The sequence below is a fragment of the Moschus berezovskii genome, chromosome 8 (genome assembly GCF_049115385.1).
Source record: "Moschus berezovskii isolate FMDL1 chromosome 8, NW_MosBer_1.0, whole genome shotgun sequence".
NCBI lineage: Eukaryota > Metazoa > Chordata > Mammalia > Artiodactyla > Moschidae > Moschus > Moschus berezovskii.
Genome location: NC_142467.1, coordinates 82,506,282 through 82,524,570, shown reverse-complemented (window position 1 = coordinate 82,524,570; position 18,289 = coordinate 82,506,282). Strand labels below are relative to the sequence as shown.

Below are 18,289 nucleotides of genomic sequence, written 5' to 3'. Positions count from 1 at the left end.
AGGATTTGTGGATAGAATACATTTAAGGCTGAGGAGACAAGATGAGCCTCAACTTAGGAAATGTTAGTAAGAATACAAAAGAATAAAACTGGAAAATATTTCAGAGGGGAAATCTGTAGTTTCTTATGACAGATCGAAACTGGAGAATAGAAGATTAAAGGCAAAGACAATGCCATGCCAGCAGTATAGAATTAGGAGTTGTGGATAGATCAAGGCTAGAAATAGGGACATTAAAATCACTGAAAGTCTGCTTGGTCTTCACTAGGCCCTGAATTGATGCTAGGTGCTGAGCTGAATTTTATTTTCAGTCTGTAACTTGGCTTGTAATTTAAGTGCCAAAAAGGTTTCCTCAAGTCTTGTATCTACCCACAAAAAGGGCTCTTAACTCGAGGTCTTTCATTGTCCTGAAATTGTGTCAAAACTTTGGTAGTGTACATTTTTCTGGGAATTGGGTGTGTAAAAGACGCTTACTCCTTGGAAGGAAAGTCATGACCAACCTCGATAGCATATTTAAAAGCAGAGACGTTACTTTGCCAACAAAGGTCCGTCTAGTCAAGGCTATGGTTTTTCCAGTGGTCATGTATGGATATGAGAGTTGGACTATAAAGAAAGCTGAGTGGTGAAGAATTGATGCTTTTGAATTGTGGTGCTGGAGAAGACTCTTGAGAGTCCCTTGGACTGCAGGGAGATCCAACCAGTCCATTCTAAAGGAAATCAATCCTGGGTGTTCATTGGAAGGACTTATGCTAAAGCTGAAACTCCAATATTTTGGCCACCTCATGTGACGAGTTGACTCACTGGAAAAGACTCTGATGCTGGAAAAGATTGGGGGCAGGAGGAGAAGGGGATGACAGAGGATGAGATGGCTGGATGGCATCACTGACTCGATGTACATGAGATTGAGTGAACTCCGGGAGTTGGTGATGGACAGGGAGGCCTGGCGTGCTGCGATTCATGGGGTCGCAAAAGAGTCGGACAGGACTGAGCGACTGAACTGATTACATTAGAATCACAGAGGCATTTGTATCATTAAAAAAAGTTAGGAATCACTGATTTGATAGTTTGGGATGAATTAGGAAAATGATGTTTACATCTCAGATTTGTTAGCTATCACTTTTTTGTTGTTGGTTAAGAATAAAGAAATTATATGTTTTGATTATATATGTGTTTTAAATTAGTGTGAATAACAATGCAAATGTGAATTATTTTGATAATCATGGCAAAACAGATGTAACCTACCCAGCTTTTTCTGATGGAGTCAGTTTAGTTGGTACAAACGATCTTTCTAGTTGTCCTAACCCTCATCCTGGGGCTTGTCCAGGACACTATACCTTTTTCAAGACCTAGGGACATGATCACTTTTATAACTGAATACTATTCTTGTATCTCACAGTTACAAACAGATTTTTGCTTTTCCTCTGACATATGTCCAGTTGTTTAATTACCAGTTGTTACATAATTATACTGGACAGTTGTTATATATCCAGTTAAGTAATAGGAATAAATCTTTGGGGGCATAAGTGGAAGACATCATATTTGATAATCTCGAATATTATTCAGCTTAAGATGTATGAGTCTAGTTGTGAAATGTCAACACATTTAAATCCAAGCTCTAGGGATTTGTAGAGCAGCAAAAACCTTGACTCTGTGAAGTCATATATTACTGCAGAGAACGTTCTGGTCTTTTGTGAAGGGGTTTTGGCAATCTACTTTTCCTTTCATTTTATTTCCTCCTGAGTTTTCTGAAGTTTGAATATTTGGATAGTGTCTTCGATTTTATTTTTCTGCAAAACATTAGGAGTTGTGTGTATGGGAAGAACTAGAATTGATATTCAGAATTGATAAACAGTATGTTACTGTAATTCAGCCATATTATCACCTTATCACTTCAATAGTAAAACTGTCTGTTGGCTGCATGAATTTGTTTGGTACTTGGTTTGAAACTTTGAGAGAGTACATTCCAAGACCTAGCCAAGTTGGCTTCAGTTCATGCACAACAGATTGCCTGCTGCAAGTATAAATAACTGTATTTTAAAAATTGAATCTCTTGATGTTTCTCTTCATGTATTTGATGAAAAATAGAAAATAAAAGTTAGATGAGTGTTTTTAGGAGCATTATTTTTCTTACTTGGGTTGAACATTCTTAAAATATTTTTGACTTTGTACTCTTACTAAACTGCTTTCTGATAAAACAGTTCACTGTTCTCAGAATTCTGTGATTTTTGCCAAAATGAGTTATAAAAGTATCTCTACAAGCTTTCTTCAGTGTAAGACAAAATTCCACATAATGATAGGTCTCCAAAAGGAGTAATCTGGTTTCAAGGTTGAGAGTGTCAGCTAAATTGGAATGCTAACAACTGCTTTTTATAAAAAAAAACAACCAAAAAAAATGTTTTTTTACTCTATGATCTTTGTTATATGTTTTAAATACATTTATAATAACTGTCTGGAGGTTAAGACTGATTCAGTTCCTTTTAGTATAGGCTGTTAGGCAGTAAAAATACGACTATATTTTAAACAAGAAAATGTTCACGTGCCATAATATTTATAGTAAATTATATAACAGTTTTAGATGATGTCGTATGTTACACTATATAAACTCTTTTCTTAAGCCAGACTCCTTGTATATATTATCTTTCAGTGATTGTACACAGTGGTATAGTGTTTCACTTGATATGATTTTAATCACTGTTAGGTTGAACTTGAAAGAAAGTTGGAATCCGCAACCAAGTCTAAACTGCATTACAAGCAGCAGTGGGGACGAGCTTTGAAAGAACTTGCCAGACTTAAACAGGTATGTAGTTTATAGCTGATGATGGATTATTCTTTTTATGTCATTTTCCCTTGATTCTTTACAAGTTTGCACATGTGGCAATATCTGTTATGTTCAGATGTCCATATTTGAGTCTCCAGTTCTATATTTGAGATTAGGGCCTTTTTTTTTTTAATGTATTATATATAAGATCTTCCTTTCCTTAATTGAAAACTGAAACTTCTAGGTCTTTTTTTTTCTCCTTAATTGCAACTATCCTCTAGTCCACAGAAAACTGGGAATAATTTCTTCTACTTATAAAACTACCATCCTTTTCTCCCTAGTATTAATTTCCTTCTATTGGGAGTGCCTTTTGGAGGGAGAACTTTAAGAACATATTTTTAAATGTTACCTCCTAGGAAGACATAGTAATTTCTTTATCAAGAAAAGGAATCACAGGGTAGTTCTGCATAATTTTATAAGAATTTAAAAGTGATAGTACTTTCCTGGATTCTTTGTTACTTTTTTTTTCCCCTTCCTGGTACTGGGTGACAAATGCTGTTAGCTTTATGAGAAATTAATTTGGGGTATAATTTCTACAAATTATTAAGATCAAATAAAGTATGAACAAGATTTTCATTTTGAAATTAGTGGTTAGTTTAGTCTAAGTTTTGCTTTTGTTAAATGTGTCCATTTAAATTCTGAATGAAATTTGGTACATAGGGTCTCTTAGATTTTTTTTTAACTTGTCTCCCAAAGCACCAAACGTTATTAAACGTTTTATGGTATTGTTCTAAATGCATACCAGTGTCATAGAAGAGTATTTACTAGACTGCCTGAGAATAGCACAGTTTGCCTTGATATAGCTTGTGGATGAATTGAGATTGTAAGCATAAAATAATATCATACACAGTGAATATGTTTTATAAATGCTTACAAGACTAAGGATAATCATATATAGTATCAGGGCCTCCTGTTTTCAAGACACTGCCCTGGATTTATAGATACAAGTTAAACATAGGTCTTTGTCTCAGGGAGCTTGCCATTTAGTAATAGGGAAGAAAACTATGACATTTACTGCCTAATAGTAAGAGCTCTGAAAAGAACCGTACAGAGTACTCAAGAGGGGAAGTACGTTTATTTAATAGAACTTAGAAAATGTGTCATAGAAGATGAGGTATTTGAGATGGACCTCTGGAGAATTGCTTGTGGTTTAGAGAAGTTGTTGGGCGGGGGGAGAAGTGTTGTAAATACAATGAATAGAATGATTATAGTAAAGAGGCAAAAAGTCAGAAAGCATAGACTTCATGGAGAACAGAGGAGGTCCCACTTTAAAGGTCATTTCAGGAAATAAGGACTAGAACTTAAGTGGTAGCAGTGAGAATGTGACAGAGAGGTTATTTTAAAAGATTTGATTTTGGTAGATTCTGTACAGGACACTATACCTAATCGCATGCAGAGTGGAAAGTCAAAGATGATGTCAAGTGTTCAAGCCTTAGTGTCTGGGAAGAGAGTTTTCCAGTAGTGGAATTATGGTTATTAAGATAAGAAGCTGATTGAAGCATGGGAAGGAGATAGGACGTGCAGATTTGAACATTTTAATTTTTACAGAAAGAAATTCAGTAATCAGAAATATGGACTGATATCTGGAGGATGTTTGAGATTAAGGACAGATGAAGGAATCCTTTGCCGAGATGATAACTGAGTATGTGCTAGATAGAACTTAGAATGCTTGTGTTTAAGAAGGAGGAAGGAAAGCTGATAAGTCTCAGGTACTGTGCTAAGCCCTTCATATCTTTTCATTTGATCCTAAACAAGATCCTGTATGGCCTTTCTTGGTGGCTCAGTGGTAAAGAATCCTGCCTGCCAGTGCAGGAGATGTGGGTTCAATCCCTGGGTCAGGAAGATCACCGGGAGAATGAAATGGCAACCCACTCCAGTGGGAAATCCCACGAATAAGAGGAGCTGGCAGGCTGCAGTCCATGGGGTCACAAAAGAGTAGGACAAAACTTAGTGACTGAACAACAAGACCCCCCCTATATAGCAGGTACTATTTCCAATTTATAGATGAAAGAAAAAGAGAAGTTAAGTTGCACATGATCACACAGATACTGAATGGTAAGAGTGAGGATAGAATCATATAACTGAGCATAGACACGCTCTTTCCCCTTTCCAGTGTTATGGCTTAATTCCATAGACCCCACATATGAAAGTATTTCAGAGTGAGCCTGGAAGACATTAGGGATCTCTGCCTGAGTACTGAAGCAGAAGGAGTAATGATTTGTCCTGTGATAAGCAAGGAAAATGCCATCGTTGACTGTTAGATAGACCAGCTCTGGAAATGAGAAATTAAAGTGACTTTGAAAGAGAAGAAGCTAATATAAAGTCATGATGCCAAGACATTGAAGTTCCCTTTAGTTCCATAGGGAAGAGTCCCCATGGAACTGGGAGCAAGGAAATAATGTGATGAGAGTGGCTATTAAAAATAACAGAATACAACTTCTATCAGAGGCAGCATACGTGGCCTTGGTGTCAAGAGAGCCAAATTGAATCTCGGCTGTTAATAACTCTGCAACTTAGGGAATTTGATTTCTCTGATTAGTCCCCTTGTTTGTACAATGAAAAATCTTTCCTTAAGGTTGTCTGAGAATTACCGAGTGGTCTGTAAAGCATTATTAGCATTTGGTACTTTGTATATGCTCAATAAATGGTAATTTGTTAAAAGAACATGAGCCATAATGCTACTGTGTAGTGTTCTTGGTTTCAGTGGGTGGGGACCTAGTGAGATGGTAGTTTCGTATATTGATGAACAGAACAAATATAAGAAAGATTTGTGACTGACTAGCTGAAGGAAATGGCAAACCACTCCAGTGTTCTTGCCTGGAGAATCCCAGGGATGGGGGAGCCTAGTGGGCTTCCGTCTATGGGGTCACACAGAGTCGGACACGACTGAAGTGACTTAGCAGCAGCAGCAGCAGCAGCAGCAGCAGCAGCAGCTGAAAGATAATGGCAACAACAAAAATTTGAAAATTTTTAAGTCTAGAAAATAAGATGTTGCTATATATAATAGCTGTAGGGAAGTGGGGTTCAATATAATTTGAGTAAGAATAGTACTTTGGATGGTAGTTGTAAGGTAGATATTCTGTAGAAACTGAGAGAAGGGAGAAAAACCTACATAAGGGCTAATTGTGCAGATATGCAGTAGTGTCAGTCAGCAGGTGCAGAAAGATGAGAGTCCATGAAGTCTGTAGAAACATCTGGAGTTGTTTTATTTGTTCATTCTTTCATTAGCACGTACTGAGCAGGAGCCTAGGATGTGTCTTGAAGAGTGGAGGATGCTCTGTTCTAGAAGAGGTGGCAGTTCTCTTCCACAGGAAACCAGCTGGGAGGGCTGATACTTAACAGGAATATGGCAGGGTTGTAAGAAATGCAAATGAAGTTAGCAAAACTAACAGAAAATAAGTATTAGACAAACAGGAGGACTGTGGGGTTCTCATTTTGTCATTCAAAGCTAAAGGAGAAATGGTTCAAAACCAGTGTTTCTAATATCAGTATTAGAAAAAGGAATCCAAATTGGAAAAGAAGCGAAACTGTCACGGTGTGCAGTTGACATGACACACAGAAAATCCTGAGGGTGCTCCCAGAAAACTACTAGAGCTCATCATTTTAAAAACAATAGTTAGAAATTGGTAAAAATAGCAGTATTAGATATGAAGTCACTTTAAGTTTAAAAATAAAGAGCAGGTAGGAAAGCAGTGGAAGACAATGCCTACCCCTGAAGAAGTTTATGCAACTTATGAAGGATAAGAGACTAATGCAGTGGTAAATACTTATAAGGCATTACCAAAATCAGTAATGAAAAGATGGAAACCTGTTAGTTGTTGATTAGGGTGTTTCTTCTGGAGAAATGAGGAATTAATTATCAGAGCATAATTTCATTATAATTGTCACGTTTCTTACTAAGAAATACCTATGCAAGAATAATGAGTAAGTAAATTGATTTAAGTTATGTTCATATGTGTGTATTGATGGATGATATTGTTTTCACATTGTCTGAGGTAGTTTTTAAAATGTAAAAAATACTGTTTTGAATATAAACCCCCCAGTTCATGAACTGAAACCGACTCTTGAAAAAAGGTTCAATTAAAAATGCTCCCACCCAAGCAACCCCTCCTTCTAACATATGCATTCTCATATACTTCTGCTATCTTCTGGGTTTTTCCTTTAATTCCTTGTTTTCTATTTACCCTTTTTTCCTATGTTTTTCCTACCCTCTTGCCTAAAAACCATTAGCATAGTAATTTTAGCTATCTGTACCTAATAGCAGAAGACATCACAAAAGTTCAGATGCGTCTTTTAAGTTTCTACAAGTGAAATTAAGGAGAGAACAGTGTTAAATTACTGATTCAACTCCAGACGTCTGCTTCATGAAAGAAAATAGTCTCAAGTTCTTTGAGTGCAGTAAGCTTCATTGCAGACCACTTCTATTCCTTATCCCGCAGACTTTCTGCTTTAGAAACAACACGGTAAACTAATTTCAGGGTCACTAGGAATTGCTGATGTTCTACAGGCCACATTTGAGAGATGCAGCACTTTAAAAATGTAATAGACCTTGGGATTTCCATAGTGAATTGTGCTCTGCCACTAACTGTTTTTGGAAGATTAAAATTAATTACTTCATCAAATAGGCACAATTTATATGTGTGAAAATTACTTCAGTTTTTTTCCTAAAACTTTTTATTAAAAACACATTGTGTTTGAATATAAAATTGGAATCCTCTATCTGCTTTTGTTCAGAGGATTGTTTGTGCAACTTCTTGTTTAAATTGGATTAGTACCATGTTAATTTTACATTGCCTCTGGTGAATAGCCACGGGGCTATAATCTCTGCCAGTAATTTGTCACAGCAAACTCCTCTGGAGGGCAGTACAAAACATTTGTGTAGTGCGGATTAGACGGCGAAAGCCGTATCTTAGATTGTTAATAAATGTTAATGACAAAACCCAGCTGGTAAAGCTTGGAAATAAGACCTAATGCTCGGTGCCTATTGCCAAAAGAATGTTTAAACATGAGATTTCCATTACTCAGAGGTGACCTCGTATAGTCAATTGGTGAATTTAAAAAATCATAATCTTCCAGTTATTTAGGAAAAAAAATCTTTTCTTCTGATTCATAAGTATAAAAGCCTGTGTTTTTTCATGTTGTAAACTTTTTTGTTCTTGGGTAACTGGGTAGGCAACAGCTATAAAATATAAATAAGTGTAACATGAAATGGGTCCTAACTTAGAAGATAAGGAAATGATGCCTGTACATTCTGGATTTGCTGTCTTTGGTATGATGTATAACACTGACTTTGAAGAGTTCTAGTTTTCAGATACTTCAGGGGTAATTTACTTTCTTTTTTTTTCCCCCCAGTTCTAAGTTAAGATTGTTACTTTACTGTGTCCTAAGTACTATATTTACTTAAAAACATTTCTTGACACATTAGAATATAGTTATGGAGGAAGAATAATAGCTACTACTTTTTAAAAACAAATGAATCATCATTAAGAGATATGAATTTGTTGTTCTGGGCAATTTAACATTTTCATCATGTCTGATACATTAAAACTAGGTATGTTTGTTCTCAGGACAGGAAACAGAACTAAGATTTGGGTAGGATGTGGGCCCCTTACCATATTTGTGCACAGTAGATCTGTTTAAAACTGAGCTGATATATTTAGTTAAAACAACACAGACTTCATTGGCTGACATCAGCACTATCTTGTCCAGCCTCCTGCTTATCCACTCAGAGTAATTAATTTGATTAATTTATAAGTAATTTAGCCAAGGATGGGATGTAAATCTTTGTTTAAGAAAACAGTTGGAGGTCCAAGTCTTGGTTAAAAACTGTGTCTTGAAACCATCCAGGCCCTCCTACTGACTTGTCAGCTCTGGGTTATTTTCAGAAAACTTGACTTGAGTTCCTTAGTTTAGTTGTAAGTTTTTTCCCACAGACTTACATGGTATGTGTGAGTGGGAGAGTCAGTAGTGGCCACGTTTTAGCCGCTGTTTAGTCTAGTGTATGTATGTTTACATCTCCTCTCTGGATTTATAGGCCGCCAAGGCAAAATAAAGATTATACTCACTTGATTGAGGAGCCTTTGACCCGGAGCACCTGGCAGCAGAGGAGTTCTTCCTCGAACCTCTAATTTTTGTGTGTTCGTGTGTGATGTTGATTAATGCTGTACACTGGATTAAAAATTCAGGGCCTTTAAAGGCTTTTCTTATGGTTTAGAATTAAAGTGTTTCAAGTTTTATAATGTTACAGTTTTACAAAGTAACCTAAAATTAAATCATTGACCTTCCCTTCCCCCCCCATTTGCAATTATATCTGCTCACTGTAAAAAAAAAATAGGTCCAAATTTTTTGCGGCATAACATACAAGAAAAAAGTCGCTAGTAACCTTATCACCTCTTCAGCCAGATATAAAAATCCAGTGTGTTTTTTGTCTGGATTTCTTTTCCTTTGTTTTTTTAATAATTACTTTTGAAATGAAACACGTTATGTGTTCCAAAAAGGGAATCGAAGATTCTTATGCTCCTCCACCCCCAGCTTCTAGTTTAAGAAACAGCATTATCTGTGCTCTGTGGGCCTTTTCTCACCTGCTTCCTCTCCACAGGTAACTGCTTTGCTGACTTTGGTATTTATTATTCCTTTGCTTTTTTTTTTATAAGATTATAAAGATACTAAAAATATTGGTAAATAATACTATTTACTTTTGTATGTCTTTAAACTTTATATAGATGGAAATACTCTGAATCATTCTGTGACTGCCTAGTGTGATTCAAAATGGTTTTTGTGATTTTTAACTATTTCGATGTAGCAGCCTGATTTTATTTTTACTGGTTCACACAACTTAAACATATAGTCAGTTTTCATTCCAAGCCCAAAGAAAGGCAATGCCAAGGAATGCTCAAACTACCACACAATTCAACTCATCTCACACGCTAGTAAAGTCATGCTCAAAATTCTCCAAGCCAGGCTTCAGCAATACGTGAACCATGAACTTCTAGAGGTCAAGCTGGATTTAGAAGAGGCAGAAGAACCAGAGATCAAATTGCCAACATCTGCTGGATCATGGAAAAAGCAAGAGAGTTCCAGAAAAACATCTATTTCTGCCTTATTGACTATGCCAAAACCTTTGACTGTGTGGATCACAATAAACTGGAAAATTCTGAAAGAGATGGGAATACCAGACCACCTGACCTGCCTCTTGAGGAACCTGTATGCAGGTCAGGAAGCAACAGTTAGAACTGGACATGGAACAACAGACTGGTTCCAAATAGGAACAGGAGTACGTCAAGGCTGTATATTGTCACCCTGCTTATTTAACTTATATGCAGAGTACAACATGAGGAACGTTGGGCTGGAAGAAGCATAAGCTGGAATCAAGATTGCCAGGAGAAATATCAATAACCTCAGATATGCAGATGACACCACACTTATGGCAGAAAGTGAAGAGGAACTAAAAAGCCTCTTGATGAAAGTGAAAGAGGAAAGTGAAAAAGTTGGCTTAAAGCTCAACATTCAGAAAACTAAGATCATGGCATCTGGTCCCATCACTTCATGGGAAATAGATGGGGAAATAGGGTCAGACTTTATTTTTTTGGGCTCCAAAATCACTGCAGATGGTGATTGAAACCATGAAATTAAAAGACATTTACTCCTTGGAAGGAAAGTTATGACCAACCTAGACAGCATACAAAAAAGCAGAGACATTACTTTGCCAACAAAGGTCCATCTAGTCAAGGGTATGGTTTTCCAGTGGTCATGTATGGATGTGAGAGTTGGACTGTGTAGAAAGCTGAGCACCGAAGAATTGATGCTTTTGAACTGTGGTGTTGGAGAAGACTCTTGAGAGTCCCTTGGACTGCACGGAGATCCAACCATTTCATCCTAAAGGAGATCAGTCCTGGGTGTTCATTGGAAGGACTGATGCTGTGGCTGAAACTCCTATACTTTGGCCACCCCATGTGAAGAGTTGACTCATTGGAAAAGACCTTGATGCTGGGAGGGTTTGGGGGCAGGAGGAGATGGGGACAACAGAGGATGAGATGGCTGGATGGCATCACCGACTCGATGGGCGTGAGTTTGAGTGAACTCTGGGAGTTGGTGATGGACAGGGAGGCCTGGCGTGCTGTGATTCATGGGGTCGCAAAGAGTAGGACACGACTGAGCGACTGAACTGAAGACAACAATGGAAAATTTTTTTTCATGTGAGCATTTCTGTTTCTGTCTAAAAGTAGAACTTCTGGGTAGTAGAGTTTGCTCATTTCTGCTTCACTAAATGTTGCCAAGTGACTTTCTGAAGTGGTTGTACAAACCTGCATTTCCCAGGAGGGGTGTGTAATTGTTATTCTTCACACCATGTCGAACACTTGGCTTTTATCAGATGTATAAATTATTTTCCAGTTTGGTGGGTGTGAAGTGGCCTCACTCTGTGGTTTACTTATATATTTCCCTGATTATTGACTTTGAACATCTTTTGTTTATAATACTTGCATGTGGAATGTCTTTTTGTTTTTTGCTCAGTAGAAATCAATAGATTTTGGAATTACCAGACAGAAAGTTAGAATTAACTACCAGAAAATAAGCGATATGATTGAGAAATGTATTAGAGAAGTGGAACCTTTTTAGTCATGTAGACATCCTGGAACTGAAAAGTTTTACAACGGAATTATAAATTCAGTAGATGAATTAATAGCAGAACCACGGATATGTGAACTGACGATAAACCAATAAAAAGTATCCAAACTGGATAACAAAAAAGGATAGAAAATGCAGCATAGAACATGTGACACACAGGATAGGTATATGGAACTGGTTACCTTTTGTGTAACTGCAGACCCTCTCTCAGTTTGTTTGGGCTGCTGTAACAAAGCAGCACAGACTGGATGGCTTATAAACAACAGAAATTTGTTTCTCACATTTCTGGAGGCTGAAGTCTGAGATCAAAGTGTACACACAGTCAGGTTTTCTGTCTGGAAAGGATCCACTTCCTAGTTTATAAATAGCCATCCTTCCACTGGGGAACTCTACTGAGGTTCTTTTTTAAATTAAAATAGTCAAACAACTAGAACTCATCAATGAATGTGGTAAAATCGCAGGCTACAAAATTAATACACATAAATCTGTTGCATTCCTATATACTAACAATGAAAGATAAGAGAAAGAAATTAGGGAAACAGTCCCACTTACCGTTGCATCAGAAAGAATAAAATACCTAGAAATAAACCTACTTAAGGAGGCAAAAGACCTATACTCTGAAAATTATGAGTACTTTTCATCAGTGTAAAAGCATGAAAGAAATCAAAGATGACACAAACAGATGGAAAGATGTACCATGTCTTGGATTGGAAGAAACACATTGTGAAAATGACTATACTACCCAAAGCAAGCTACAGATTCAATGCTGTTCCTGTTGCATTGCACAAACTGTTTCAGAAGCTAGGAAGAGAGAATAATTCTCACTTAAAAACAATGAGACCACCATTATCTTCATTATAAAATATGACAAGGATGTTATAATATTATTAATTGGTCAGTCAATCTCATGAACATACATATAAAGCTTGTAAGTAGCACAATAAATTTATTAAACAAAGGGGACGTTGACTGTCACCTTAAAAAATGAAGAAATCAAATGCTCTTATCAAAAATGCAGAAAAAGTCGGTACCCATTCATAGTAACGATGTAGAAAGGTTCATGAGATCACTGTGTTAGATGACAGGATGTCTTACTGCAGCATTCCAAAATGTCTGTTACTGAGAGAGTGGTTGACTAAATCATGGAATATCCATCCTGTGGAATGTTACACATTTATATAAAAGAAATTTTACGTGCATAGATTTTTTTGTGAGTCTGAAGAGTGGAAAGGCATATTATTTCTTGAGATAGATAGGAGTGGAATTACTAACTAGTACAGGGGCAGTTACTGAATTTTTCTTGGTAACTCTGTATAATTTGTATTTTATATAATTACTTTGTATACTTTATCATTCCTTTATAAAGCCATTTCTTAGATGCTACTCTTACCATTGCTCTTGTGGCAACTTACTGTGTTGACAGCAGACTCTTTCTTGCCCTTAACTTCTGTTATCTTATATTCAGCTAACCTCAAGCACTGATTGGAACATGACTGGTTATGGCTTATAACAGGAAGGGAAGTCATGGAAAAGTTTGTAAAAAGAACATGGACACTTCTAGATAATATGTGTCTCCAGAATCTGCAGTGTATGGCTGTATCGTGGGCACAATCAAGGAGGGTTATAATCAGAAATCAAAGTCATATAAGTAGATGTATTCCTAACATTAGAGATCTGGCTTGTTTCTTTTAAGCGAGAACAAGAAAGTCAAATGGCTCGTCTTAAAAAACAGCAGGAAGAATTGGAACAGATGAGACTACGTTACCTGGCCGCTGAGGAAAAAGATACAGTAAAAACCGAGAGACAAGAATTGTTGGATATAAGAAATGAACTGAACAGGTATAGTGACTAAAAAATTACTTTCTTTTCCATACAAAAACTCAAGTTTAAATAGTACAACTTTTTATTTATTCATTGGTCCAGGGAGAGTACAACATCAAGTCTAAGAATAAGGGACATCATTTCTAAAATGTAGCTAAGTTATAGAATAGAAAGTCTTTGCCAAAGACCATTACATCCACACTTTTTTTTGATGTGAGTATAGCTCTGTGTAGCTGTTTTGTTTCCATAGCGTTAGTACTTTAAATTTTATTCCTGTGTGACTATTTCAGGTTTATTGCAACTATTTCAAGGTAATTCATGATAATGAATTTAATTATATAAAGTATCACAAATTTCAAATATTGTTACATTATTTATATAAATAATAGATTAGCTCTTAATTATTGCCCTTACTGTGTATCAGCATTTGGAGATGAGGAAACTGAGTTTTAAACAGATTTCAGCACCCCTTCCAGGGTCACGCAGCTAGTAAGTCGGGGGGCCAGAGTTCAGATCTGTTGCCAGAGGTTGTATTTGTAACTACTGTGCAACACTGGGCTTCTCTGTAGTGCCATGGTGCTCTTAGTTACTATTTTAAGTATTTTGTGTTAGAAAAGTAATGGTTAGGAAGCAATATTAGAACAAACTAGTGTCTTTTTTGAGGAGAATGTAGGGGAAGACTTTTAAAGTTTATCAAGAGACTAATATTTTGTTGCAGCGAAGCATACTGTCTTAGCTTGGCTGGCATACCAAAATACCATAGATTGGCTTAAACAACAGAAATTTAGGAGGCTAAAAATTCCAGATCAAAGCACCAACACAGTTTCTGGTGAGGACTCTCTTCCTAGCTTTTAGACAGCTGCCTGACCACTTGTCCTCACTAGCTCTCCTATGTCTCCTATAGGAAGGGCACAAATTGCATCATGACCGCCCCTGGCTCACAATCTCATCTAAACCTAATTCTCTTTCAAAGGCTCCATCACCAGACACCATCACACTGGGGTTGCATCGTATTCATTCAACATATGAATGTGGGGAAGACACGGTTCAGGACATAGGACATGCATTTGACAGATGACCCCGTGATAGATCCCTCCACAAACTGGGGAAGCTCAGTCACTGTATTCGGTGGGTTTGGAGCTGGATTACACAAATGCATTTAGAAAATGTATAAATATCAGTTGGAAAAAGGTCAAGGTCTTTAGTACATGCTACAGGGCTCAGTTCACTCTGTTAGTCTCTTAATTCAGCAAATACTTATTTGGTGTCAGCTGTGTCACAGATCTGGAGGATGTTATGAATTAATTTTAAGATGCCCCTTGCTTCCAAAATTTTGCTATTGTATATGGCAGTTTAGCAAATACATATTAAGGCACTACTCTTCGCTCAGCACTGTTTTGGTGGTTTAAATGAAGATAGCCATGTGCCGGCGTATGTGTAGGTCACACAAAATTGAATCTGATTATTAATCATCCCCATGTATTGCTCCATTTTACCAGTGTCCCGTTAATCACTTGATTTCCTCCCGAGTCCCAAAGCACAGGGCCCTGTTTTTTATTTCCTTTCTTAGAACAGATGGAGGTATTTTGTTTCTTGTTTGGACTGTACACCTCAGTTTCTTATTCTTCTGTGATGGATCTTCGGAGTCAGTTCAGGTTTCAAAGAGCCATATGAACAAACAAAACTGTGCGCTACCACTGATCCCTCACCCTTTCTGGGGCCTGGCAGAACTCTTCCTGGCTCTTCCTCTCCCCCGCACCATACGTAATTTCAGAACCGGTTCTCATTGGCTTGCTTACTGTGAAGGCTATCTAGAAGCAGGGACTTAGATTCAACTGTTTTTTATCTTCTTTATAAACACAAAAGTCAGGAGTAGTTGCAAATTAAAATATTTTTGTAGCTAGTTACTTAGAGAAGTATAAAGTTGTATCTTAGTTGTAGATTCCAAATCAAATTAAAACCTACTCCATGTCCAAACTAACTTAGTATACTTTCTAAGTGATAGTAATGCCAGGTGTACTCCCCATTTTCAAGGTAATGTGATTGATAATATTCCATTGGAAATACCCAGATCCCAGGCTGGCACCTGCTCCCCTTTCTTCATCTTTTAGGTATCATCATAAACATAACTTGAAGCTATCCATACAAACTCTTAAAAGGTGCACACCCTAGATTCAAGCATTCACATCTATAGAATATCACTTTCTACAAATAATATTTATATAAGCTCTATAATAACAGAAACTTTTCTTCTTGATTTGACACAGTATCCCCCCCAAACCTAGCACCTTTTGGTATGAGTAAATATTTGTGGGATACAGTTAGAAGAAAATTATGTTCAAGAAACAATAACAAGGGCTTAATAGCAATCTAAATATCAATAATAATGATATAGGAAAATATTCTTTATATTAATAATAGTGAAAATATATTGATAATTGTACAGAATTGCATATATTCAATTGCTTTTTAGAAAACTATTTAAAATGCATGCATTTTTTAATTGAGAAGAGTTATAGAAAATTACTTAGATTGCTTATCTCTGGTTAAAATGATTTTTTTCCTTCATATTCCCAAAATTTCTACAGTTTCCATGTATTTTATGCAAGTATTGGTTTTTAAAACTGTCTAAGTGTGCTAACTCTGGATAGCCAAGTAGGTTTTTGTTTTCTTCCTGAAAATATTACTGAAAATGTATTTTACCATTGAGTCATTTTTTTAAGTGGCGGTATTAACTAAAAACCAAAACAGTGTTGCCTGCTCGAGTGGCCTGTGTTCTTGACTTCTCAGGTTAAGGCAACAAGAACAAAAACAGTACCCAGATTCCAGAGAGATTGCAAGTGGAAAAATGGATGGCCCCCATGGCAGTGCATTGGAAGAAGGTTTGGATGATTACTTGACTCGCCTAATAGAAGAAAGGGATACTTTGATGAGGACGGGTGTGTATAATCATGAGGATCGAATAATAAGTGAACTCGACCGACAGATCAGAGAGGTTTTGGCAAAAAACAATGCCAGTAACTAGTAACATTTTGAAAAACTTTGCCTCAGACTCCAGGTCTAAATTTTACTTGCAAAGCCCTCAAAAGAAGGGAAAACGGCTGTTTTAAAATGCAGTTTTCAATTTTTTATAAGCAGAATTTTGTACGTTATTGTATAGTATTTATTTGGTTTTATTTGCTGTGTGCTACCTCTCCCACCCTGTTTATTTGTAATTGCATTTTATATACTCATTTTTTAAAGACGTCAGTGTGTATCATTTCATGGCTAATTTTCAAAACAGCTTTTCTCTAAATTTGTTCTCAGAGAAATGATTATACTAATTTCCAGTTATATATAATTTTTTATGTTGAGCCAAAAGAGTATATGTTGCACTTTAAAAATGCTGTTCATTTGAAGTGATGTCTTAAAAGTTGATACCACTTAAAATCCAACTAGTTTTATTTAATTCATTTTAGATTACCTTTTTTTAGCTTGAAACATTTGCAGAGAAATCATATGTGATCTACTGAGTGACAAATTAGTCGTTTATTTAAAATAAAATTAATACAGATTAAACTTGTTTCAATAGCTATTAAATTTTCAAACTTTTAAGAATATGAAGTAATAGCTTAATAAGTCTTCTCTGTCAGTCTCCTGCTCAAGACTGCATTGTTTTGTTGAAAAGAGATTTCATTGTCCAGGAATAGTAATACTAGTTGTTAACGTAAACCTTCTCTAATAAAACATAAAAGCAGACGCATAAACGCTTCAGCTAAGAAGGTAGAGTGGAAACCTATTTTTGATTTTCCCTAGTTTTAATCAATCTTTTACGGAAGTACATGAGACTAAGTCATTGTATCGATATAGTGCCATGTCAGTATAAATTTTTTAAGGATTCCTTTGTGTAAAATTGTTCAGAGCAAACATTTCCCCTCAGAGCAACACTTTCTACTTCCTTTTACCAGGTACTAAAAAGATTTAATTAGCAAATTCACAGATTAGGTCAGCTTTACAATAGATGTAGTTTAAAATTTCTTATTCCCAAATATAATAAATTTAAGTATATACTTTAGGAAGTATATACTGTTTACTGATAACTTCCACAAAAGCAGAATAGGCTATTTTCTGTTGTTTTCAAGGAGGTGTATTTCTTGTTTGGGAAATTAAGGTCCCTCCATGCTTTATATTTTCTTTTTTTCCCTTATTACCAAGTGTTAATCCAAAAACAACCGAACAGTAAATAAAGAAATTACTGAATGAGAGAATAATGAATATGAGAATTACAGAAAGAATGTGAAATATTAATTATGGCTAAACATTTTCTCTCATTAATTTTTGTGCCACATGAAAACAAGTATTCTTTTTGTTTGGGAAGGTCTCAGGTGAAATATTGTGACTGTGCCTTCAACTGCCTTGTGTGCTGCATGTGATGTTTTCAAACACTAGAGGGGGCCTTAGATTTAAAGAAACAAAAGGGACAGTTCTAAAATGGATGTGTGGTTTGCCTTCTCTAATCTTTAGGCTATGTATTTTATCAAATAAAAATCATAATTGTATACATCTTTGAGTTTCTGAGCAGTCTGTTACTTTTTTGTTAAATAAATTGGGCTAGTGGTTGTCACTTCCTGTATCAAGTAACTAACTTTGTATTTTTGGTTTTTAAATGTTTACATTGCAGATACCTTTACATGTTCTAAAATTGATTGGGAGAGTCTGACATTTTAACACCTTTTTGTGGTCCTTCAGCAACAGACGTTTCATTTGTCAGTGATATTTAATGTGTTTGTACTGACTGCTCTACTAGCTTGTCATCAGTGCCTGGGATTTGAGTATGACCACAGTAGACAGATAAATGAATGAGAAAAGGAGTAGGTGAGTGAATAAGAAGTTTCCTCAGTACTGGATGTAATAGCAGACGCTTCACCAGATACTTTCCTGTGAAACAAAATTTACCTTTAAAATGTTTGTGATTCCTTTTCATGAAGAAAGCCTAGCTTCCATGCCTAAGGCCAGCACATACTGCAGGGGAGGTGAATCACATCTTCC

The 18,289-nt window shown here is 36.3% G+C and overlaps 1 protein-coding gene across 4 annotated transcripts in view; it reads left to right on the top strand.

Moving 5' to 3' along the window:
* CEP120 (centrosomal protein 120) overlaps nt 1-17,801 on the top strand; it is an 88,301-nt gene extending 70,500 nt beyond the window's left edge. For all 4 annotated transcript variants that reach the window (XM_055429287.2, XM_055429288.2, XM_055429289.2 and 1 more), the window contains 3 exons: nt 2,696-2,794; nt 13,134-13,279; nt 16,052-17,801. In XM_055429287.2, the coding sequence (XP_055285262.2) occupies nt 2,696-2,794; nt 13,134-13,279; nt 16,052-16,286 (480 nt within the window). In that variant the 3' untranslated portion in view covers nt 16,287-17,801. The remainder of the gene's footprint in view (nt 1-2,695; nt 2,795-13,133; nt 13,280-16,051) is intronic.
* Nucleotides 17,802-18,289: the final 488 nt, after the last annotated feature.